Source organism: Siniperca chuatsi, linkage group LG19, assembly GCF_020085105.1.
Source record: "Siniperca chuatsi isolate FFG_IHB_CAS linkage group LG19, ASM2008510v1, whole genome shotgun sequence".
Classification (NCBI taxonomy): Eukaryota; Metazoa; Chordata; class Actinopteri; order Centrarchiformes; family Sinipercidae; genus Siniperca; species Siniperca chuatsi.
Genome location: NC_058060.1, coordinates 12196997 through 12222967, shown reverse-complemented (window position 1 = coordinate 12222967; position 25971 = coordinate 12196997). Strand labels below are relative to the sequence as shown.

The 25971-nt window shown below is 42.9% G+C and overlaps 1 protein-coding gene across 13 annotated transcripts in view; it reads right to left on the bottom strand.

Annotated features, from left to right (window-relative positions):
* LOC122866771 (golgin subfamily A member 6-like protein 22) overlaps positions 1 to 25971 on the bottom strand; it is a 147932-nt gene that overhangs the window by 42343 nt on the left and 79618 nt on the right. For 7 of the 13 annotated variants that reach the window (XM_044176859.1, XM_044176866.1, XM_044176858.1 and 4 more), the window contains 4 exons: positions 25209 to 25302; positions 25067 to 25107; positions 20044 to 20146; positions 15525 to 16821 (listed from right to left, as the gene is read on the bottom strand). In XM_044176859.1, the coding sequence (XP_044032794.1) occupies positions 16558 to 16821; positions 20044 to 20146; positions 25067 to 25107; positions 25209 to 25302 (502 nt within the window). In that variant the 3' untranslated portion in view covers positions 15525 to 16557. Of the gene's footprint in view, positions 1 to 15524; positions 16822 to 20043; positions 20147 to 25066; positions 25108 to 25208; positions 25303 to 25971 lie in introns of those variants that run through there. The other 6 variants (XR_006375805.1, XR_006375806.1, XM_044176862.1 and 3 more) reach the window with 2 other exon arrangements.

Below are 25971 nucleotides of genomic sequence, written 5' to 3'. Positions count from 1 at the left end.
GTGCAGGAATTAGCTGCAACATGATGTGTGGAGTGTGCATATTTCCCTGTCCTTCATTAGAAATGTAATAAATTATGCCAATGTAGCATTTCAATGATTACTATTTAATAAAGCGGCATAATTAAAATGCAGGCTTTAAAGATGTGTTTTGTATTGATATGTGTATATTATGTACATCTGCAGAATCACACACAGAGTCGTGCACAAACACGGACACACAGGGAGACAGTGCAGGCAGTGTGTGGCACACCCTGAGGCTATCTGTCTACCGTAGTGACTCTCGACGCCCTCCTACTGCCGTCAGAACGTCAGTCACAATAAAGCCGTTTTTAAAAATATGTCTCGGGACAAAAAAATGTCAGGGACCCGTTTCATGTGGGTCCCCAACTGAGAAGACTTCTAGTTTGTTTTAATGGCCCAGGGGCCAAGGGTGAGAATAAATGTCCTCTTGTCCATGGCCACAAAACTTACAGAAAACCCTGTTGTATAAAACCCATATGATAACAGCAGCTTTAGAAATATCAGCAATCAGAGGGAACGTCAGAACTGTCAGTGCTGCAGTTTTGACCACATTCAGCATACTCTCTAATATGTGGTAAATAATAAATGGATGTTTATGTTTAATTCTATCCAACAATCATGTACTATCATGACCCTGCAGTGCTTTAAAACCAGATTGCCAGTGTTCATCTGTCTTTAATTACAGTTACTGTACTTGAAATTGCAAGGACTGCACAAGGGGCGGCAGGCGGTTGGGAAAGGTTTTCTCTCTCTCTCTCTCTCTCTCTCTCACACACACACACACACACACACACAATTTACTGTACACCAGTGTATACATATGTAAACTACATGAATCACACACCACCATGGGCATTATCCTTTCTTTATAGTTCTCATGCTTCCTTCGGTCCAGTATCTCCTCCAGAACCAGGTTGCTTATAAAGCTCACATAATGTCATAGCTCTATGATGCAAGTCCCAGGTAGCTTTATTATTAATGTACAAAATTATCAGACTATAACTTTGCATTGCTGTGCATATTCTCTTCATTACGCTTGTTCTTTCAACCATTCAGTCTGTACAGTCTTTCTGAGGTTTGGATAATGAAGATTTATTGTATATTATGCAGATAGGGACCCACTTTCCTTCAAAACAGCCAATATAAACTTGCTTTAACTCATTCTGTGTCAGGGTACACTCAGAAAATTTATGCAATAAAAACACACATATGTCCTTATAAAGGTTAATGAATATAAATATAAACAGTGGGACATCGGCATAATTTTATGTATATTGCAAATGGGGCTCAGGTAGTTTGTCTGGTCTGCACTGGCAGCAGCGAGTGCTGGAGAGGAGGTAGTTAGGGCCTGGTGCTCTGCCAAGCCAAACTCCTGAAGCATGCAGAGGGCTAATGCTCTGCCTCTGATGTGTGGCACTGAAAAACCACAGGACCGCTTGCAAGGTCCACTAAAACTCCATCACTCACTCACACCCCGGCAGAGACGGAGAGATGGAGTGAGAGCGTGGCGCACCGAGGGAGGTGGCAGGGAGATAGAAGTGAAGAGAGAAAGAGGAAAAAGGTGGTGGAGGGGGGTACAGTCACAACCGCATGATTGAGGAATAGCTGCATATGAGGAGAAAAAAGGGGAAAGCAAGGTGGAAAAATAGAGTTACTGTATAGTCAGGGTGTCTTAATGCATATTCCATTCATCTTTTTTCCTCTAAAATTTCTCATTCCTCTGTGGCGTGGGTAAATCAGAAAGCCTGTATCAGATGGAAACCAATGGTAGATTCTGGAGTAGATCAGAGGTGTGGCTGCGGTTTAGATAAGTCTACCCGCCATCCAGACACAGTTCATCTGTCTTAAATGGCTGCTCATTTCTCTTGTCAGATAGGGGAAAGGCTATATATAGCTGTGATTAAGATGTCTGGAGCAACTCTCTTAGTCTTTAGTCAATAGGAGACTTCCAAGGCCTCTGCTGACATTGTAACAGTGCCTATTAAGGGTATTTGTTTTAAATTAGCAGTTGTTTCAGGGCTCCACACTGTTATAAGAGTGCTTGTTTCTGACACAGTGATATCGCTGTGGTATAACAACTTCATTATTTGGCACACATCCACTTAGTTGATCTCATGAAATACAAATATTGGCTGGCTGAGGTACCCATAGTGATTTCACTGTTTGCTTTCTAACAAGAATGTAGCCAAGAAAAGTAAAACTTCTGACACTTTTGCAAAGCAACTCAGATATGTTTTTATGTGCTTGGTGTTGAAAAAGTTGGTAAACATGTGCTTGCAATTACAGAAAGCAAAAGTCATGACTAAATGTTGATGGTGACTACAAACTGTTCATTCACTCATGCCTTGGGATCAAGGTATGTGTTTTTAAAAGATTAACATGCTCCATAAAATATCACTTTCCAGTAAATGACCAGTGTGACAATGGTGGATGTGAATTTCTCTGCTGTCTCTTTTTGATGAAAGTTTATTTGTTGTGACATATATACAGTATGTATATACAGTATACAGCAAGAAGGATTTCATAGACTATGTGCATTTCACCTACTTATATTTTGTAAATTTTGCAACAAATTTTATAGGGGATAAGAAACATCAACTGGTTAATTTGTGCACCTACATGGCACATACAATGGTTCGATTCCTGCTGGGGACCTTTGTTGCACATCATACTCTCTCTCTCTCTCTCTCTCTCTCTCTCTCTCTCATTTCCTGTCTGTCTCTGTACTGTTAGCTGTGTAATAAAGGAAACAAAATTCCCAGAAACTGTGGAGTTTAAGGTGAAACTGGTCAACTTATTGATATGTAAATGTTATACCATCTAATTCAAATGCAGTTTCATGGAAAGTACTTTACATTCCTAAAATGTTTATTAAGCAAGACCTTGTTGTAGTTTCTTCTATGCATGCAACCTCTTAATGTATTACAATATTTTAGTTTTAACATGGTGGAAGTGTGGAAAACCAAAACCAGTTTACACACTATGATTGCGCAGCATCCAAAACGACCAAAAGATAACTTCTTCAGTTGGCCTCTTTAGTGGCCTTCTGGATTAGGGGGCAACAAACATAGCTGCTGAAGAAACCCTTGGCTTTCCCTGCTCAGTATCAGTTTGTGAAGCCCACAGTGTTCTTGCAATCTCTGAGGCCCTTTCACCAGTTTAATAAGGCACAAATAAGACTCACACACTACAGGCATGGAGTCTCTTGCTACTGCTGCATGATGTCACTGGCAAACACTCAATGTGGGGAACACACGGCCAAACAGCGAAACAATTTGTTTAATCATAAAGTGCATTTACATAAGGCAACGGCTGAATAAATGAATGCATAATTGAACAGGTTAATGCATAATGTAGTGCTCCCCCGGGACAATAAATAAAGTGCCTTTTGAAAACGTGTGAGACAGAAAAAGATAGAGAGTGAGAGAGAGAGAGAGACAACACTACCCGTTAAGCGTCAGACAAAACATGAAACACGTTCAACGAGACAATGCCAAGGCCACCGAGGTAGAGAGAGGAAGAGAGAAAGAAAGAAAGGAATATGGCAGGAAATAAATAAATAAAAAGGTGAAGTCTTGCTAAGAGGATTTCAGGACATGCTTCGTTTCTTTCCATAATCTGTCTATTAGCACCAAAGTATTTCCAGCTCTCATAACCATGGCAGGGACACTATTAGTGACAAGCTCACACACCAATACAACTTAACACTGCCTCCTGGGAATTCATCCTTCACTCTGTGTTTGTCCTCTCCATTTCTTCACCCTCTCGTTTCCTATTTCTCTCTCCTTCCTTGACTACCACTCCTTATAACCATTTTTTTTTTCCTTTTGCAGTATCTCTCCCTCCTCTTCCATTCTTTTTATACACTAACACTATACCCCTTATTCTCTAAGCCCAACGCGGTTTACTTTGCTGAGACACAGTTGGCTTGTCAAACAAGCGCAGATATTAATAAGTGTACAATTTCTATTTAAGAACAGAGTAGGAGGCCATCAACTGATCAACACATACCCATGATTTTAGTTCTGCTACACTGTCTTGGTGAGGAAGAAAAACTAAAAAAACATGACAGGATTTGTAAATGAAAATCACAGTTTCTGTGAAGGTCAGATGGGTGAATTTAGCTATTTCTCTACTTACTCTAAGGTTCTGATGGCTTTGATCAGTAAAGTATGCATAGATAGCCTTGTACAGTAGAACTGAAGATGTGTCAGTTGTGTATTAATCTGCTTAAACTCTTATGTCGGTCATAAGTTTTTGAAACCAAATGTGGTGCATTGTGTAAGCACTGCTGTGCTGAGCTTCAAACACTGGTCAACCACAGATGCAACCAAAATAGAAATTCCTCTTTTCACATGCTCACTGTACTGTTGTTTGGGAATTGTTTCCAAAACTAATACATTTTACACAAAAGCACCCACTTTAAAAACTATTACTGAAAGGGAACCTACGTGGAAAACTGTTAGGAGATAGCAGTATAAAAGTGACACATCACAACATCCCCTAGCTCAGTATGTTAAGCTAACATGTATGTCACTGAGGTACAGCTGATCAACAACTTTTGACATAAAAATGATGAAAAATAATTTTTTGACGCTAAATTTATTATGCCATGTTCCAACTTCATGCTAAGTCAGTAAAGTTAGCGTGTTTAGTGCTTTTGAGAATCCCGAAATTTGAAGCAAGGCTACAGTATAACTTTTGAAAGATGAAATATGAGTCTTTCTCTTAAAAATTAAAAGTTGAATTCATAAACAATAAAACAAACTTTTTCTCCATGTAATACACTCTGGAGTGTTGCTGCTGTAGCCTTACTTGGTCTGGTATGAGGGGTAGCTAATGTTAGCTAAGGTAAGCAAACTTTTGACAGATGTTTCTGTGTACCTTACATCACAGTTTGCTGACTTTATGACTCTTGTGTACTTGCGCCACTGTTACATTTAGTACCATTATCCCATAATCTAGATATTGTAAACATGTTGTATGTAACTGACTTGTTTTACTTACAATACAGTACGTTACTATGTACCTGCAAGCATGTTCCGTGGCAAGGAGGAAAGTAGCACAGTATTGTATACATGTAAATTTAAAGGAAGACAGATGTACAGTAGGTTGCTGATCACAACAGATGTCCTAATTATAAAAATCTCTCTGTAAATGATGTTACACTAAAATGATTATGAGGTATTTTTTGACCGTCAGTCTACTGAACTGATTATCAGTGATACCTGAAGATGGAAAAGACTTCCTGACAGGCTTAAAAGGAATCATAGTCCATCTCCCTCTGCTCAGATCCCACATCTACATCCTTTAAATTCCTGATAAATAGAAACTAGAAAAAAAAACCCAAAAAAAACAAACCGGCTGTATTCATTAAAGCTGCTGTTATGTGCATCTCAGAAAATACTGAGATACCTGTCAATGTCTGTTTCCGTCACGGTGGTCCACAACGCAAACAATGCATGTGTACGTGGCTGTCAGGTGAGATTGCAGCATTTACGCTGTGATGTGTCACACCTGATTATGGATACATGTTTCCTTCTTTCTCCCCTGTGCACTGCAAATATGTGTGATGCATGCATGAGTGTGAGCTTGTGACAGGCAGACATCAGCGGAGGTTTGGCGGTTGATGACAGCGCCACGACCTCTGATGACGCCCTCCATTTTGTCACCGTCGACTCGCGCAGATTACCCCCAGCGCCATCTTCTTACTCTGTATGCTAATGAAACAGAGAGAGGGAGTAATGAGAAAAGAGTGACAGATAGAAAAAGAGGGAGAAAAGAGAAACAGAAGGAAAGGCCAAAGAAACAGTGCATGAAAGAACATGTGAGAAAGAGACATGAAACAAAGTGTTTGAATGTGTGTGACAGAGAGGAAAATAAGAGAAAGACAACAAAAAAAGAGAGGGCATGTCTGTGAACATACACAGTGTGAGAGATGAAAAACGAATACAGCAGGTAGAATGTGGAAGAGAAAGAAAGGGAGAGACTAATGAAGGTCATCAGCAGCCATATTGGGGCTCCCTTTGATAGAAATTTAGGGAGTGAGGTAGGGGAGTGTGATGAATATGATTATAGGTGTGTGTCTGTATGAGTGTGTGTGACAGTAATGAGTTCAGGGTGTGGAATAGAAAAGGGATATAGGTCTCAGAGAGTGTTGAATATCAAACAGGGACACCGACCCGTCGCCGCTGCGCCACTGATAGCTCTGGATGTGTGTGTATTTTCCTTGTGTCCACGTGTAGGTATATGTGTGTGTGTGTGTGTGTGGATGGCTTGTGCCGAGGTAGCGAGTGAAAGATGCCCGCTGTAATTTATGTGAAAACTAACAGAGCTGTCCCGACATGTCATTAGCTTAAAGGCAAATTTCATTATTTCACTAATATGGAGCATGATGACTCTTTTTGATGTCTCCCTCCCCTTCTCCTCTTCCTCCCTGCTCCTTCCCCTTTCCACCGTATCCACGCCTCCCACCGTCTTTTTGTCTATCCCCCCCCCCCCGGACCCTTATTCAGAGGATCTCCTTATTCAGAGGAGCTTTCCCTTTCAAGGTTGAAAATGGCCATGTGTCTGTGTATGTGTGTGTGTGTGTGTGTATGGGGAAATTGAGACTGATTTTCATTCGTGGTCCCGCTGAATGAGGTGATGGTGACTCACCTTCAGCCCACAACCATACACACACACAAAACACATACACCTTGCACTCCTTCCTCCTTCCCCTCCCTCCCAGCCTTTGATGTGTGTTTGGGTCGATGGTTAATCAGGTAGCATCAGGCCTAGTCCTCATTTCCCCTTCACACCGGCCCCATTAAGGAGCAGGCTTTCTGGAGCAGGCCGATAAGGACAATATGCTCTTCTCTGGCACTCTCTCTTCCATATATACCTTGAATCTCCCACTACTCTCTCATTCTTTCTTTCTCTCATTCTGCTCTTTTCCCATCTTTCCCCGCGTTAAATCTCCAGTGTCTCCCTTATTCCTCCATCTCTCATTCTCCCCGTCACATGCTTCTCTCACCTTTCACTTTTCTTCTCATCTCACCACCTTTCCCTAAATGTCCCATTACTCTCTTGCTCCTCTTTTCTCTCTTCTTTTTCCATCTTAACCTCTCTACTCTCTAAATCACACACTGCACCTCCTTCCCTTCATTCCTTTGGCGGCCTCCCCCTGCATCCATCTCTCATTCTGCTTTGTTCCCCCTTCATTCCCAGACTCATTCCCTAAATCCCCAGCAACGTTCTTTCAGCCTCTTCCACCATGCATCCCTCTTTCACTACTTCACTACCTCCTGGACCTAATCATTTTTTCCCTCTAGGTTTCCTACTGTCTTAAACTGTACCATTTTTCCCCCATTTCCTCTTACCTCTTCCTTTACTCCTTGAGGGAACACTCCAATTTTTCTGAGAAATTGGCCTGATGGTCAACCATTACGAGATGGGAACATAGACACAAAAAGCTGTCATATGTCCTCTGTTTGCTACCACACTCCATGTTAAAGCATTAAAATACACAATATTTATGATGGAAGGTAGTACGTTTATCCTGAGTAAGACAACTGGCACTTACTATAAAAAGTTGCTAGTTTAGTATATAGTTAAATAAAAATAGATGTTGTGTTTCAATGGGAAAGTTTCCTGACTATCAGAGTATCCAAATATATTGTAGTCCAAATACTGTTTATCATCTATCATCATTTATGTGCTCGGGAAATGGGGTAGCTTTTTCTTCATTCCTTTCACTTTGATTGCATGGCAATACATTTATGATCCTGTCCATTACGTGCTAAATGTGTGATTTTAAGAATTATTTCTCCAAGCAATGAGAGTGAATAGAGAGAAAAAAACAACAACACAATTTTCAATTTCCACTCACAGAGCATATGAACATCTAAAAGTGACAGTCAAAAATATTCATATTATTAAAGGAATGTTTTTTGGATTTTTCTTGTCAATGCACAGCTTTGCTTCTGCTTTTATTTACAAATCAACATTATTTGTACTTATAGTGAATAAGCTGTACAACTCAGTTTAAGTTTAACATCACATTCAGAGAAGCAGTCTCTGGTAGTTGGAACCGTGTTTGTATCATATCTTATCTCTTTTACATGCATTTTATGTGGTTATTATTTAAATTGCTCCTTATTTACTGTAGATAGTAAAAGGGGCACATGGATGTGTCTGATTAATTTTGCTTTTCCTTATCTCTTAACAAGTTCATTGACCAACTGACCAGTTTCCCCTAAAACTTCTTGTTTAAAATGTCAGCAGGAGAATCTGGGTTCATGTTCCTTTATTGACAACAGTGAATCCCTCCCTGCTCCTGAGTGTTATTTAGCCAACCCTGCAGTCTAACCTTCCTACAGAGATCAGTAGAGTATCACACATGATTAGCTTCAGACTAGCTTATCACACTGTTCATCTATCAATTCAAGTGCTTCTGGGTATTGTGGTCCCTGTTTTTTTATCTGTGTTACTTTTGCCCCCTCCCCTCCTTGAACCGCCACCTTAACGTGGTGGAGGGGTTTGAGTACCCGAATGACCCTGGGAGCTATGTTGCCTGGGGCTGTATGCCCCTGGTAGGGTCACCCATGGCAAACAGGTCCAGGGTGACGGGTCAGACCAAGAGCGGTTCAGAAGACCCTTATGGATTATTTAAAATCAAGGCCAGTTACGTCGCCCGGATTGGCGCTACCGGGGCCCACCCTGGAGCCAGGCCTGGGGTGGGTGCCCGACGGCGGCGCCTGGTGGCCGGGCCTTTCCCCACGGGGCCCGGCCGGGCACAGCCCGAAGGAGCGGCGTGGGGCCGTCCTCCCGTGGACCCACCACCCGCAGGAGGATCCGTAAGGGGCCGGTGCAGAGAGATCTGGGCGGCAGTCGAAGGCAGGGGCTTCGCGACCAGATCTCCGGACACAGAAACTGGCTCTAGGGACATGGAATGTCACTTCGGCTGGGGGAAGGAGCCTGAGCTTGTGCGGGAGGTTGAGCGTTACCGGCTAGATATAGTCGGCCTCGCCTCCACGCACAGCCTGGGCTCTGGAACCCGTCTCCTCGAGAGGGGCTGGGCGCTCCATTTCTCTGGCGTTGCCGGCGGGGGGGAGGCGGCGGGCTGGTGTGGGCCTGCTCATAGCCCCACAGCTCAGCCGTCACGTGTTGGAGTTTACCCCAGTGAGCGAGAGGGTCGCGTCCCTCCGCCTCCGGGTGGGGACAGGTCTCTCACTGTTGTGGCGGCCTACGGGCCGAACAGCAGTGCAGAGTACCAGGCCTTCTTGGAGTCCCTGGGAGGGTACTAGACAGTGCACCACCCGGGACTCCGTTGTTCTACTGGGGACTTCAACGCCCACGTGGGCAACGACAGTGACACCTGGAGAGGGGTAATCGGAAGGAACGGCCCCTGATCTGAACCCGAGCGGTGTTCAGTTGTTGGACTTCTGTGCTGGTTACAGTTTGTCCATAACTAACACCATGTTCAAGCACAAGGGTGTCCATCAGTGCACGTGGCACCAGGACACCCTAGGCGGAGGTCGATGATCGACTTTGTTGTCGTATCATCTGACCTCCGCCGCCGCGTGTCTTGGACACTCGGGTGAAGAGAGGCGCGGAGCTGTCAACCGATCACCACCTGGTGGTGAGTTGGATCCGCTGGCGGGGAGGAAGCCAGACAGACTTGGCAGGCCCAAGCGTATCGTGAGGGTCTGCTGGGAACGTCTGGCGGAGCCCTCTGTCAGCAGGGTCTACAACTCACACCTCCGGGAGAGCTTCTCCCAGATCCCGGGAGGTTGGGGACATTGAGTCCGAGTGGACCATGTTTTCCACCTCCATTGTCGATCGGCGGCTCGTAGCTGTGGTCGCAAGGTTTCTGGTGCCTGTCGCGCGGCAATCCCCGAACACGGTGGTGGACGCCGGAAGTAAGGGATGCCGTCAGGCTGAAGAGGAGTCCTATCGGGCCTTGTTGGCTCGTGGGACTCCCGAGGCAGCTGACAGGTACCGGCAGGCTAAGCGTGCTGCAGCCGTCGTGCGGTCACAGAGGCAAAAACTCAGGACTGGGAGAGGTTCGGAGAGGCCATGGAGGAGGACTATCGGTCGGCCTCAAAGAAATTCTGGCAAACCGTCCGACGGCTCAGGAGGGGGAAGCAGTGCTTCACCAACACCTTGTGCGGTGCGGGTGGAGAGCTGTTGACCTCGACTGGGGATGTTGTCGGACGGTGGAAGGAATACTTTGAGGATCTCCTCAATCCCGCTGTCACGTCTTCCGAAGAGGAAGCGGAGGCTGGGGACCGGAGGCGGACTCATCCATCACCCTGGCCGAAGTCACTGAGGTTGTTGGCAAGCTCCTTGGTGGCAAGGCTTGGGGGTGGATGAGATCCGTCCTGAGTATCTTAAGTCTCTGGATGTTGTGGGACTGTCTTGGCTGACACGTCTCTGCAACATCGCGTGGCGGTCTGGGACAGTGCCTCTGGACTGGCAGACCGGGGTGGTGGTCCCTCTGTATAAGAAGGGGGGACCGGAGGGTGTGTTCCAATCACAGAGGGATCACACTTCTCAGCCTCCCCGGTAAGGTCTATTCCAGGGTACTGGAGAGGAGAATTCGTCCGATAGTCGAACCTCGGATTCAGGAGGAGCAGAGTGGTTTTCGTCCCGGTCGTGGAACACTGGACCAGCTCTATACTCTCCATCGGGTGCTCGAGGGTTCATGGGAGTTTGCCCAACCAGTCCACATGTGCTTTGTGGATCTTGAGAAGGCATTCGACCGTGTGCCCCGGGCGCTTTGGGGGAGTGCTCTGGGAGTATGGGGTCCGGGGCCCTTTGCTAAGGGCTGTCCGGTCCCTGTATAACGAGCAGGAGCTGTGTTCGCATTGCCGGCAGTAAGTCAGACCTGTTCCCGGTGCATGTTGGACTCCGCCAGGGCTGCCCTTTGTCACCGGTTCTGTTCATAATTTATATGGACAGAATTTCTAGGCGCAGTCAGGGGCCGGAGGGTGTCCGGTTTGGGAACCACAGGATCTCATCTCTGCTGTTTGCAGATGATGTCGTTCTGATGGCTTCTTCAAACCAGGACCTGCAGCATGCACTGGGACGGTTTGCAGCCGAGTGTGAAGCAGCTGGGATGAGAATCAGCTCTTCCAAATCTGAGGCCATGGTTCTTGACCGGAAAAAGGTGGTTTGCTCTCTTCGCGTGGGTGGGAGTCCTTGCCCCAAGTGGAGGAGTTTAAGTATCTCGGGGTCTTGTTCACGAGTGAGGGACGGATGGAGCGTGAGATTGACAGGCGGATCGGTGCAGCGTCTGCAGTGATGCGGGCGCTGTATCGGACCGTTGTGGTAAAGAAGGAGCTGAGTCGAAAGACAAAGCTCTCGATTTACTGGTCAATCTACGCTCCTGCCCTCACCTATGGTCATGAGCTTTGGGTAGTGACCGAAAGGACAAGATCGCGGATACAAGCGGCCGAAATGGGCTTCCTCCGCCCGAGTGGCTGGGCGCTCCCTTAGAGATAGGGTGAGGAGCTCAGTCACACGGGGGGGCTCGAGTAGAGCCGCTGCTCCTCCACGTCGAGAGGAGCCAGCTGAGGTGGCTAGGGCATCTGATCCGGATGCCTCCTGGGCGCCTCCTCGGGAGGTGTTCTGGGCATGTCCCACCGGGGCGGCCCCGGGGAAGACCCAGGACACGCTGGAGGGACTATGTCTCTCGGCTGGCCTGGGAACGCCTCGGGATCCCCCCGGAGGAGCTGGAGGAAGTGTCTGGGGCGAAGGAAGTCTGGGAGTCTCTGCTTAGACTGCTGCCCCCGCGACCCGGCCCCGGATAAGCGGAAGAAGATGGATGGATGGATGGATGGATGGACTTTTGCCCCCTCTTTCCTTTCATGAATTCCTTTACTGGCTTCCACCACCTCCACTCAGCTCCACAAAATGACAAAAAGATGCACTGTATGGTTTGCCAAATACAATATTGTGCAACGCAATGCAATGCAACTATATAAAAAGTCACTAAATCGATAATAGATACAGAGAAAATCATTATCCTGCCAATTATGAGCCGTTCAGTCAGCCAGCTGACTTTTTGTCTGAAACAGCCAGACAACCTAACGCAGAAGCAATTGTGTTCTCATTTTGCAGCCAATCAGAGTTGTACTTTGACTCCAATACGCCGTGTATCTGCATCACATTACACAACAAAAACACTGACAATTACTCCACAGTAACTTGAGACTGGCCTACTGTTAAAGAGTTGTACCAATGAGAAAATATTTCTTCACCTTTATTTTTCTTATAACTCAGTAATGGGCATGGGAGTCAAAGTAGTATTGGTTATGGCCGCTTCAAGTCCTCCTGTGGGATATTTGAGTTTACAGCTAATTGTGGGGTTTATATTTGCGGTCTTGTGTTGTTTAATGGAATTTACATAAGCATGATGTTTGCAATACAAACGGTTCAATTCCCAATAGGGCCACACATACTGCGAATGATATAAACTATGGTTGTTTAAACATATTTAATGAACTATACACTTTTATACTAAGTTGGGTTTTATTCTAATGACATTATTGTAGCTGTTGAATACAAATATTGCATGTGCAAGGTTTTATTTATCTGGATATTTTTTCTTTCTAACACTACTGCAAACCTACTTTTGTTAGAGCTTACTACATACTGACTGTATGTATCTTGTATTGTATCTTCATAGGATATAATGGATGGATATTATGTACATGAATGTAATTGTCACTTGGAAGCAGTAACAGTTGCGTAACATTTGAAGCTCCTGCCAAGACAAAGTAAGGCAATGAAAAATACCTGAATGAAGGACTGAGGTGGAGCCAAAACTGCCATTAAACAGGATTAATGCTATTCATTGTAGGCTGTAGAGGCCATATGAATATGTTTACAGATGAAAAATGTGATTTGGCACTGATTCACTCTTTACTATGTGATAAAATTAAATACAAAATGTACATAATAAGTGCATGTGTGGGGGTTGGGGTGGAGAATTGAGGGCTGCTGCTTGGACATTTTGCCAGTGTGAAAATGAATCTCTGCTTCCAGCCTATATTCACCTGCACCAACAGAATGTCAGCATTTTGCTATAGTGTAGCTGTACAGTCTATAAAAAGTAACCACATAAAAAAAACCCTACCTTTTTAAAAGTGAAACATTGTGTGAATAACTGTCTCCTTTTTCTTGCTTTTCTTTGTTTTGTTTTTTTTTTGAGTGACATAACTTTTAGAGGAGACATGTTGCCAGCACTCCTGTCAGTTTTATTTCTTTCTCACCCTCTGTTGCTGTTCTGTCATTTTCTGTTTGTGGTGTGACAGAACCGCCTCTCCCACTAAAAGTCATTTTAACAGTGGTGGAATACTGGGCTGGTCCCAGCTAAAGCATTTTTCACATGACAAAAAAGCTGTTCCAGGTGTTGGATATATAGATTGTCATGATATGACAATTTTAAAAATGGTGATTTATATATATACAGTATATATATAAAAAATGCATCAAATTCCTAAAGTGAAAGTCTTTGTGGTCCCTCTTTCCCTAGAATTATTCTCAGTTGCACATAAACTGATGCTTTTTGTGTTCACAGAATGCAACAGTCTGTGTGGACTAGTTAATATTACTTATTATTGTTACAGTAAGGTGGTCCAGTACCTACACAAAGCCAAATCAGTTATCACACCACAATCAAGAAAAACACCAGTTTTATGGATTAGCATTTCAAGTTCAAGTACAAATAAAATTAGATTCAGAATTAAACCTATTTGCTTAATTTTAATAACTTTAATGAGTTTCTGCAAGAATCTTACAGCTAAGAGTGATGTGATATAACAAATAAACATAAAATGGCTTCTGTAAATATGTTTTCTTGTTGGGTTTATTATCATTGCAAAGCTCCGGTACGGTCTATGTCCACCCATCTGGTACTCCAAGTTGGTTAAAACAAACACGAAGAATCCTTTGCAAACACTATTTGTTGCAGAGCTGTTTATGACATGGGCTATGAACGCAAGATTTTTGTGTGATTATTAGCATGGGCAACCATGCGGAGACCTACAGGGAAGCCCAGACTGGAGCTGATAACACACACACACACACACACACACACACACACACACACACACATACACAAACACACCCCAATCATTTGTATCTTGAAACAGGGATCAAATAATTCCTCGTAAACACTAATGCGTGCAGTGATGATCAACAGCTATTCCGTCTCTCTTTCTCCGTCTCTCTGGTGGTTGAGGGCCCACACTGTTCACAAACTGCCTCACGCTAATTTGGGATAAAAAGAAAATACTGACTTGCAATATTTTGGTTTACCACAGATTTCCAAGGGACCACACATACAGCAGTGAAGTACCACCCACTCTCATTTGATGAAATTAGGTTAGGAAGGAGCCTGTTCTGTGCTTTCCGCCTTTGTGAGAGAAGAGCTCATGGTGTGGAAATTAAGAGCCTGTATGTGCTTGTGTGTGCGAACGTGTGCATTTGTGTTTGTGTGTGTGAGAGGCTGACTAATCCCTCCACAGAGCTGAAACGAGTTAAAAACACATCAAAGGGAAGCTTAACCTCTGTGAAACCTCACCGGGTTTTCAAGAACAACAAATGATCATTCTCCTCATTGTTTCCAGGGGGACTCTTTTCACCGCTGCGCCGCTGACTTTTCCCTCAGTCCTGGGAGTTTTCAAAAAGCCTGTGGTTTCATTTTTAATGACTGTGCCGTTTGAGTAAGTGTGTGTGTGTGTGTGTGTTTGTGAAAGAATATAAATGATGTGTGGATGTGTAAGTGGGTGCACGCATGTGTGTTTGCACATAAAAGAAGGGTATTTTTGAGTGTGACAGGGCAAATGAGGAAAACCAAGCTAACAAGGACATGCAGTTCTGCTCGAAATCATTAAAATGCACGACATCCTGACCGGCTATACAACAGCTATGCAATGTATGTACAGAACCAATGAAAGATAACAAAGAGTGGTTTGGAAGACAGGTGGGGGAGTGTGGGGAACAGGTGGGGGGAAGACAGTGAGAGAGAATGGCAAGATGAGGAAGCCACTTGTGGTCGGAGACCCGCTTTCCCCAGAATTCTCATTATCACAGTATAATAGTGCTTCTTCTGTTTAACTTCAGATATTTGCATGCTTCTTCTCCTTGTCTTTGCTCGTGCGAATAAGAAGTGCTCTTGTTCAACCACTATAAACATATAAAAAGAGCCATGACTCACCTGTAGATGCACAAGGAAAGACAGCAGATCAATATGGAGTGAGTGTGCCCATCGTCACTGTTTCAAAACCACATTTTAGATTATTTATTTATTGGTTTTGCTGCTGAGCAATGTTGTTATCGGTTTCAACATCTTTGTTTGTCTCAGCAGTCATGTAAAACTGTAAGAATGCCTAATTATGCAGTGTTAACAGGTAGCATTTCTAGCCTGTTGTTACATACATTCAACTGGTAGAAATAAGATATTGCTGGCATATTGACCAATGAAATACAAACGGGGAGAAATGTACGGCCGCTTACAAATGTATCTGTTTTTATTTTTCCGTCTTTACAACAAAGGGGGGCTCAAACACAGAAACGGAGAAAAATCAATAAATAGTTCTTCAAGTATAAAACAAAATATAAAAACAACATCTACAATAATAAACATCTAATGTACTCAGTCACACACAAGCATACACTCACCCACAGGCACTTACGGAGAGACAGGAGCACACAGAGACATAATGTACTCACACATAAAGTCACACGGCCACATTCGCCACAGTAGATGCAGGACACATGGCGCACAGCTGCAGCGTAATCAGAGACTGTGTTACAGCCATTCACATCAACATCTGAGGTATGCCTATGGATACTGATGATGTGCCGTCCCTCATTTATCCAAAGCAAGACTCTTCACTCTCTTCACTAAAGTGTTTGCAGTTAGTCACTTGTTCTGTTTAGTTCATTTGCTTATTTAAGTTGAATTCAATTGATTATAGTTCATCAGAACTGTCGTCAGAATTTTCAAATAAGTGCAGACACAATTTAAAAAAACATATTTTAGTGCTACAGTTTTGTTGCAAAACAAGATCATCATTTGGAGAAGTAACTGCTAATGTTATAAGCTACCACTGCTCAGAGCATTGCAACATTTTGAGGATGCAATCAATTGCTTTTTTAAACGTTAAAATGGTTAGATTTGTAAATCTATGAAAGATGTGAATATGTTCTTGGAATAAATGTCTTCATGGCATAGTAGTAGAGATATTTTTAGTTGATTTTTGACGATTTGAGGAAATTCCATCATTCACTGGTTCTGGAGCCCCCCTCAGGCAAAAAGCACCCCGGGACTTGACTTTGACCTGCAGGACATGAACCTCATACTGAGTACACTCCCTGGTGAGGAGCTGGAGGTCAAAAAGTCATGACAGGTCAAAGTCTTCAGGGGGTTTCATTTTGTCAGATCCCTCCTTGTCCTCCCAGACCAAGCATCTTCCAGAGAAGCAGAGGCAGTCGGCCTCACCCAGAACGCTTCAACCAAAGCCTGGGACTCACCTGGTCTCTCTAGCTCAGCTTGGTTTGGGTTAGAATCCCGTCAATGTCCCCAGTCACTGTGTCCAGGCTCAGGGGATGAGGGAGGTGGAGGGATGAGGGTAGGGAGGTGGAGGGAGGAGGTGGCCGGGCAGTGAGGGAGACAGGGAGGTGGACGGAGGAGCAGTCCTGGGAGGTCGGAGGAGGAGGGAGCAGTTGCTCCACTTGTCTACGCATGAACCTCTCCTCCTCCAGCTGCCTACGCAACCGCTTATTCTCCCTGCTGAGGGTGTTTAACTGGAAAGAGAAAGAAAGAGACATTGAGAGAGACATATGCCCAGAGGAAGACATGAACAGGCAAAGAGAATGACAATACTTTTAAAAACCGTGCAACAGACTGAGGTAATAGGGAGAAGGGACAATCTTGGGGGAAGTTTCAAGGAAGTTGAAACATCACACTTGTTTAGTTAAATCAACCAAATAAAAAAAATAATAATAATAATTTGAAGTTACCAATACATTTCAACCATCAAAAGTCAACAGCTATCAAGTTGATGAAGTAGCTACATCCCATTATGTGATTAATTCATCTTTCACAGTTACTTTCATGCCTGTTGAAACAGAAATGCAAAGGAAAATTGCGAGGAGGTTTTCAGGAGAGTATTGTGCTCACAGTTTGACATGGTTGCAAGTGGGAGTCACGCGACGGTGTAAATTTCTACATGAAAACAACCAATTTGAGCGATCATTAGAGGTCGGTTTGACACAAAATCATCCGTGACACAAAACAAATCGCACATCGTCAGAACATGATTGGGTTCCCTGAAACACAATTACAGACTAGCTAAATTGAGGGTGTTTTATTTTTTGACAAGGATATTTGGGTAAAGGCAGGGAGGAGTGTGAGTTAAAAAGTGGCTTTAAATGCAAAAAAAAGCATTTACATTTGTTGTTCAGTGTGGTAATTATATGCAAAATGTGCCAGTCTAAAAATTGTAATAAGGCAGATAAAAGGGAATAAGAGATTTGAAATAATGTATTTTTAGCTATGAGGAAGAGTAAAATAAGAAATTAAAGGATGGAGAGACAAAGACATGTCGGGTAATGACAGTTGCCACATCTGTTTTTTCAGTGTGTGTGTGTATCTCTGCGTGAAAGCTGCGGTTAAAGAATGATGTCACATCGACATGTCTGGCCATGTGTGTGCATACGTGTGTGTGTGTGTGTGTCTGTGTGTTAGGGAGAGAGAAGAACACAAACAGAGATGAGACAGACACATTTCCGGACGTTTCTACTAACATTACCCTTCCAGACATCATACACACACACACACACACACACACACACGCACACACACACATACACACACATACACACACACAAATGTATTACATCTGATGACTAGAAATAGCAAGGTCTTAGGCTTAACCCTCGAAGAGCCAATGACATGTCGATGTGTCAAAACTATCCTAAGACGCTTAATGTCTATTTACTATCTTCAACAGGCAAACATCCTACAACATGTTCATTTTTCAATGTGTTATGCCAAAAGCAATAGAATTTCTAGATGAAAAACACTGAGGTTGACATTTATAATTAACCGTATATTCACGGAGACCTGTTTAATTTTACTCATCTTTGGTTGCTCTGGATGCTTTCCTAATTCCAAGGGAGGGGGTGAAATTAAAAATCACAGCTTGTCTCCTCAACCTTCACATACTGCATGTGAACTGGTGTGCATATGTTTGGATGAAAAGGATGTGTATAAGTGGGGGTAAAAGAAAGAAAGAGACAGACAGAAAGACACGGAGGGGGGTGTTTAATTGCTGGTGCATGAGTGTGTTTGCACTTTTTCATTTGTAAAGCCGGGTTTCCATTCAAGTATTTCAATAAAAATTATGAAAATTACTGAGCTAGTAAAGCTGAATAGAGACAGCAAACTCTGAGCAAATTTCTTCTCGTTGGCAAAAAAGTTTTTTAATGTGGTTATTTTTAAATGGAACTTTGGCTCCATTGGCACTGGATGATCTGCCCACTAAAATACGTTTTTTGAAATTTGGAAATACCATGCAATACATGTCGATCCATCACTCCCTGCAGCTGCTTGTAGTGGAGGGTGAACTGGAATATTGCCTCATGCGTCTCTTTTTCATCTTTGCATGAAAGCATGAAACAACCTGGACATTAGCTGACACTAAAGCACAATAACAGCTTGCCTAATGCTAATCAAGTCTTGAAAGAATCTCAGTTTTTTCCGCTGATGTTCATCTTCATCCCAGTTGATGGAAAATCACATAATTTGCGTCTAATATTGTGTGACATTTCAAAAGTTTGCATGAAATTTGCTTGACAGTAGGATGGAAATCAGGCGCGTGTGTTGTATAGCGAGTGTTAATATGTGCCTGTGGGTGAGTGCGAAAGTAACAGCACTAAACCAGTTTGTGACTATGAGTAAATGAGACTGATCCAAAGCAGAGACACAGACTTGATTTATAACCCAATGCCTTTCACATAGATAAACTGAGACCATCCATTCAGCTTCTTTACTGATATCTGTATGTGTGTGCAAGTGTGTATGTGAGTGTGTGTGTCCAGTGGACAGTGAAGGGAATAGCCTTGTGTAAATGAACGCTCTATAGCCTAGCCTTTCCAACTGTGCTTGTATGTATGTGTGTGTGCAGACTGTCCGTGTTGGATCGATGTGTGTAATGATTCACACTACAGATTAAGAGGTGCTATTACACACCTGACCTGTTAAACAACACCTCTCTCTTTCTCTCTGTCTGTCTCTTCCTCTGCTTCACCTTCCTCTGTCTCATACATGCAGCTAATGCCATTTGCTTTTCACTGAATAAAACACAACATAAAAACTTCAACAATTACCAGCTTTTGTCGCACCCCGTCAATCAGCGGGCCATTCCACAGACTAACAAAAGTCGGGTGAGTCGTTCCCCAGGCCCTGGAGTTTGGAGAACTGAGGGGGCTGAGGAGTACTTTTGATTCGGCTCTCCTTTGGTGATTTGTTGACTCTTGTGAAGTTCAACACAGTAAAAAATGTCAGCTTTTCCTCAGAATATTCCTCTGTGTTTTTTCCTCCACATTGTTTTATCACAGCGGGCCATTTCCCTACGCTGTCATGGCGAGATCAGCACGGCTGTATTGATATACATCCCTCTCTCAGTCTCATAAAAGGGAAATCATTTACCAGTGGAAAGAAACGTCACTGCTTTTTCCCGATACGATTTGTCCCCCCTTCCCCACTCACACACCCCCACCCCGCTGCCGACTTTTCACTTTTATCGTTGGAAGAGGAAATGGATGTCTGTGTGTAAGTGCGCGTGTGTGTTTGAAGTTGGACGCATAAAAGCTTCCTCTTCTGTGTGAGCTCAACAGCAGGTGGGCCAGTGTGTGGGTGTGTGTTTGTATCTGTCGGGTAAAAGGACTGCCAGGACGTGGTGTGTGTGTATACGTGTGTGTGTGTGTGTGTGTGTGTGTGTGTGTGTGTGTGTGCACTCTTACTTGTTGATTTAGCATTCTGATGGCCTCCAGGTTACTTCGCAGTCTGGTCTGCATGTCTTCGATTTTGCTGAGGTTTAGAGCCACACAACCCTGCTTTTCCATGCTGTAACACAAGCGCATATACACACACAAACAAAAATATATGAGAAATTAACTTTGACATCTTTACAGTAAATCTGAGCACCTGTAGTATAAGTATACACTTGCTCCTGTCATGGTAAACTTTTAAACTCTAGTATTTTTGTACAATGATATGCATATGCGAGACAAAACAGTTTCAATCAAATGTCCTCGAAATCTGGGGCATAAAGAAGTTGGCGTACATCATCTTCATTGTAACCATCTTCATTATAACTTATTACTAAACTCAAAGATGGGTGAGCAAATGGGTTCCAGAAATCATTAAATTATATATGAAAGCGCATACAAAAAGAAAAAAAAAAATACAAAAACAAAACGAACGCAACCGCAGCCAGGGAACATTAAGAGTACAAGAAGCCATTTAAGGTTTTAACTGTTTATTAAAAACGTTTTGGGAAATGACAAACAAATGTTAGGGTCTGCTATCTTCAGACCCAGGGCTGACTTAAGGAATGTCTATTAAATTAACGACGGTGGATAATGGTGCTCTGTACGGGCTGAAGAGCTTGCAGCCCCCGCTTTACGCTCTTTCTTTCATGCCCCAGTGAACCTGTCCAGTTAGCATTCGGAAAAAAACATCTAAATACTTTATTGAAGACTTCTTAGCCCATTAAAGTACCACTGTACTTCCCCAATGTTAATTTTCTTGTAAAAGAGCAAGCTGGGATTTTCTATCAGAGCAGCGGATGGAAAGACGATCCCGTTTTGCTTCAGTTGAGAAGTCGCGCATGCTCATCGAAACGCTAATAAATGGCATTATTGTTCCTGTAGATGTGGGTGAGCTGACACACACACACACACACACACAAACTTTTGGCCCTATTAGCCATAACTTAAAACATTTAAGATCTGAGGAGACACTTGAGGGAGATGCTAATATGTGAACTGACATTTTTGCCTGAAAAGTTTATGAGATTCATTAGGGAAACAATTCAGCTTTTTTTATTTGTAACCATCTATGGTAAAACTCAACCAAGAGACAATAACAACAACATAAACAATAGTGACAGTAACACCACTGCATAGAAACGCTATCCACTGTACTAACCCAACAATCTCTTGACTGGGATTTCTCTTTTAGTTTTGATTTTTCTATGGATAATGATGCAACTTTGAGTTACAGTACATAGCTAAAACATTGAATAAAACCATTTTCTCAAAAGAAGAAAAACAAAACCAGTTACAGTGAAGCACTGATGTGCAGTATATGTTCATCTGCAGCCAATCACTGTATCTAAATATATATATAAATTTGCCCAAATATGTACAAACAGAAAATTAATCATGAGAATTAATATAAAAAATAAATCCATACATACACCAGCTGACAGTCTGAATCACTGCCTATTAACCAACTAACTAATTAAGCTTGACCAGTGCAAGCATATTTTAAAAGAAACCTCATTTCCTGAAAATGACATTCATAAACTGAACATAATTGCAACTGACCCTTCCAAATCTTTTAATTTCACACCATAACGATGATACAAAGAACATTAATAAGAAGAAATGCTCACATTTCCTTTGATCTTTTAAATTGTAAATGCCTTTTAAAAGACGAGTTCCAAGAGTTCCCATTGCTATGGCGAAGGAAAAACATGAGGCATAAACTTTAAGCACAGGCCAGCTCCATAAAATCCAAAGCCCCACATCTCCACAGATTCTTCACATGATTTAAACTCTTTCCTAGATGGTAATGTGGTCTTCAGCAGATCATGAAACATCACCGCTGCTGAGACAACTGTGTGAGATTTATGCACCCGATGTGAGAAGGCAGCGATGCGCTGAGCACTTGGCATGACGCCTGTGTAAACATGTGTTCCTGTGTTTACACGCAAATATGGATGTGTGTAATTAGCAGCCTAACCCAATCAGTGTGTGTATAATCACAGTCATTAGTGTCGAAGCCAAGCTGCCATGCTCTCTAAACCAGGCAATAAACTACATGGTTCCTCTCGTGGTCCAATCTCGCTCCCATCTTTCTTATTTACTGCTCTCATCTCAAATTTTATGCAAGACTTGACTGCCTTCTCACACAGTCTCCTTCTTATCTCCTCACTTTAGCTCTCTGTGTTTCTACAAATCTTCTGCTGTGATCACTGGGTGCTCTTAATTGGAAGCACATTGTTAGTGGTGCGACTGATGAAGCCTGATGCTTTATGAGCGCTTCGCCCACATGGGTTGTGTCCAACAGTCACAGAAAACAGCAACAATCTCTGCTTCCACCACTTCATGAACTTCAATGTGCAGTGGTATTTGAACATTTTCAGATGTTATCTGAGACAATTTGAGGTGAAATGTGAAAGATTTTGATAACAGATCATTTAATTAATTTGAGACCAGAGTTGAATTGCATGCCATTTGGATTTCAAGGCAAACCTACAATAGTAAATTGCTTTGTAACACTGCTCCATGTCCCAAACAGGAACCATTTTTGCATTGTAAGGGATGTTGCCAGAGCTCATTCGTCGTGTTGCCCTTCATATTAAACACTTCTGGAGGGAAGACAGGGAAGGAAAGGTGGGACAGGTGGCATCCTCCTTTCTATGGAGAAGGAAAGGTTTGGAAACCCAAGGTACCCACCTGGGAGAAGGTTTTTACAGGCACACTGAACAACATGACCATGATCTGTGGGCTTTTGATAGGGTTGTTGATTGATTTCAAGGCCGTTACTTCAGGTAGTGCCTTCATTGTGCAATTGGGATTGCAACAGATTTTAGTTATTAAGGCTAATGTTTATTATTCTTCTTTTGTATTCTCTATAAAAAACATTTTCAGAACAACCAACATCTTAGTTTTGTAGTTTTAACTGTCATCACTACCTTGTGGTGAGACTCTGTTGTTATTACTGTTTCTCAGGCACAAGAATGAACTTTGTACCTCAGCTTGTAAGCCTACATGGAGGAGAAGTCTTTAAGGTGCTCAGAAAAAATGTATATTTACAATTCCATGACGACTGGGCAACTCCATCTGCATGGAGGGTTACGTGATATGACTGAAAGCTGCAGAACAGCTACTAAATGGATCTGGAAAGCTGAGATCTGGAGCAGACGGATGTAATCATGAAGACATGCTTTACGTCAAAATGTTAGGTGCTGCACCTTATCAAAAAGCTCTTACTGTGACCGTGTGCTCCACATCCTGATCCTGCCTCAGCTGGATCAGGATGCATTGGTTTGAGCTTCGAGTTGGCTGATGCACAGAGATTTCTCCATCCTTAAGCTAGAAAATGGACCTTGTGCTGGTCTGGTTGTGCTTGTGCTTGTTTTCTCAACTGTGTCATTACTATTAACTTCTGATAATATTTTATGCTCTAAATTTCAGCAGCATTGCTGGGTCCAACAAGGACATACAATTGTCAGAAGACAGGGTTGCAAACAAATCCCCCAATACTGACTAGTTGTTGACTTAAAAATAATCAATAAAAACTGCTAATTTTACATGTTTAGATCCTTTAAATTGGTAATATGCACTTATTTTCTGCCTAAAACAACGTTTCTAACTTAAATATAACAGAGGCCTGTTTCTTATATCAATCTAAATTTCTGTCTTCTCCATTCCTCTTTCCTCACCTTTCTGTGGGCCTTACTCGTACAAAATGCCATCCGCAATGTGAAGCCGTGACACTCCTGCTGCTTTGGAACAGTAGGCCATGTAATCATAATAAATTTCTTTAATAAAGGCATATCTAATGACAAAACCTTCACGTCGTGTTGATTACTGTCAGTGATAGTGACAGTGAAGATATCCTCTTTGCCACCAGTAATGAGATTTATACACTGAATATATATGGCTGCCATGCAAATATATCTATATGCATATCTGTTGCCTTATAGATGCATGATTTTCATACATATGGCATTTTGGGTAGGTGTGTGTGGGAGGGTACAATAATGAAATGAAATAAATTAGGAATCCTCATAATAAAGAAAAGGGGAGAGAATGGATGGGGAGACACTATGGAAGAGGCTTTCATTCACAGTTTTTATCTCGTTCCATGTTATTATATTCGCTCAATCAAAACCCCTCTTATGCATACATCTATATGAACTGCCTCTCTCGCTCTGTCCCTCTCTCTCGCTCATTCGCAATTATGAGGGAAAGACAAAGAAAAGCGATTCATCTTTCTGTCGCAGCCCCTTAATGATATCATTAAAATGACTGACAGCTTTGAATAGCATTGGAAAGTTACCCCAGTCAAAACAAATCTGATCCGTTTTGGAAACAGAGCCTGGTGGTTCGTTAGGGGAGGGGTACAATATGAGTGTGTGCATGTGTGTAAAACGGGGTGATGGGGGGGGGAGTTGTTAATGAGAGAGACCTTAGCGGGTCACACTGGGGGTATGGGGAGTACTGCTGCAGGCAGGTGCCCCCACAAACACCCTCTCCCACACGCACACACCCTCCTTTCTCACTTCCACCCTATACCAAATCCCATCTGTGCCACATTCATTTTAATTGCCTTAATGAACATAATAAATATATCTCCTCTCTACTGATGAATGCTATTTGACAGCCATGGGGGTGGCAAGCAGGAGAGGATGGGCCCTTGATTGGAGTGTAATCATTGTTAAAGGCCCAGCATGAATAACATATTCAGATTGAAGAAGAGCTATAACATGCACACACATACACACACACGGGCACACACAGGTGGCTGGGCCCACAGGGTGTTTCATTCACAACTTGGCACTCCAGCTGTTATTATCATCATCAGCTTTGTTCGGGCTAGATTGGGTGTGAAAGAGCGAAACATGGTGGGCAACGCTTTTGTTGGATGTGAATGCTAAAACTCTGATCAGCTGGTGGATGCACACAAATGTATGCACTTATTTGTACGGTCACACACACACACACACACACACACACAGAGGTGACTCACGTTCTCTCGTCTCGCCGGATTCTCTGGTCTCGGATCTGGGCCTGCAAATAATTATAAAATGAAAAACAAACCTGTTTGTGATTGACTCTCTTTTGTTTCTCCCTATTTGTAGTTCATTGCTTGCCAATATGCACTTGTTCACCTTGAAGTGTTCCATGTCTCTCTCCTTCTCATCCGCCACTTCTTTCAGTCTCTTTACCTCTGCCTTCAATGTGTCATTAGCCTCCTGAAGATGTCTGACAAAGCCAGGGAGATGCAGAGACAGAGTTAAGCAGAGAAATATACATAGAGAGGCAGACACAGAGAAAAGAGAGACACCTATTATCATCAAGAGACTCTTGTTAACATGGCAGACAAAATATTCTGCCACACAACGGCAATGGTGTCTGTCTTTCTCTGCATCCAGAACAGCCTTTAACTAGCAGTTCAGACATTATTTCTGACACACAAACATATCATGATTCATTGTAATGAAATGCTATATTTTCGCAGTCATTTACAGTATCACTTACCCTTGTGGCTATTTATTTCAGTTTTTCGTTATGCCACCAATTCTCAGTATCCAGAATTATTAAAACAAATTGTTATTCAGATGTTTATTGTACTATTATACTACACATCAGAAGCATGAAATAGTTTCATTTAATGGGAGGGGAAGTAGAAATATCACATTTCTGTACATTCAGGGAAGGTGCTGAGTATAACGAGGAAACACAACTTCACGTGGCCCATGTGCTCCAGGTGTATACGGACTGTTACCATTGCTACAGGTTACCATAACAAAAACATAAGAACAAAACACACACACAAACACAGTGTAAGTTAAGAGAGAGAGCGAGAGAGAGAGAGAGAGAGGAAACAGCAGACACAGATGCAGTGGTGCTGCTGGGTGGGGCTGAGGGAGG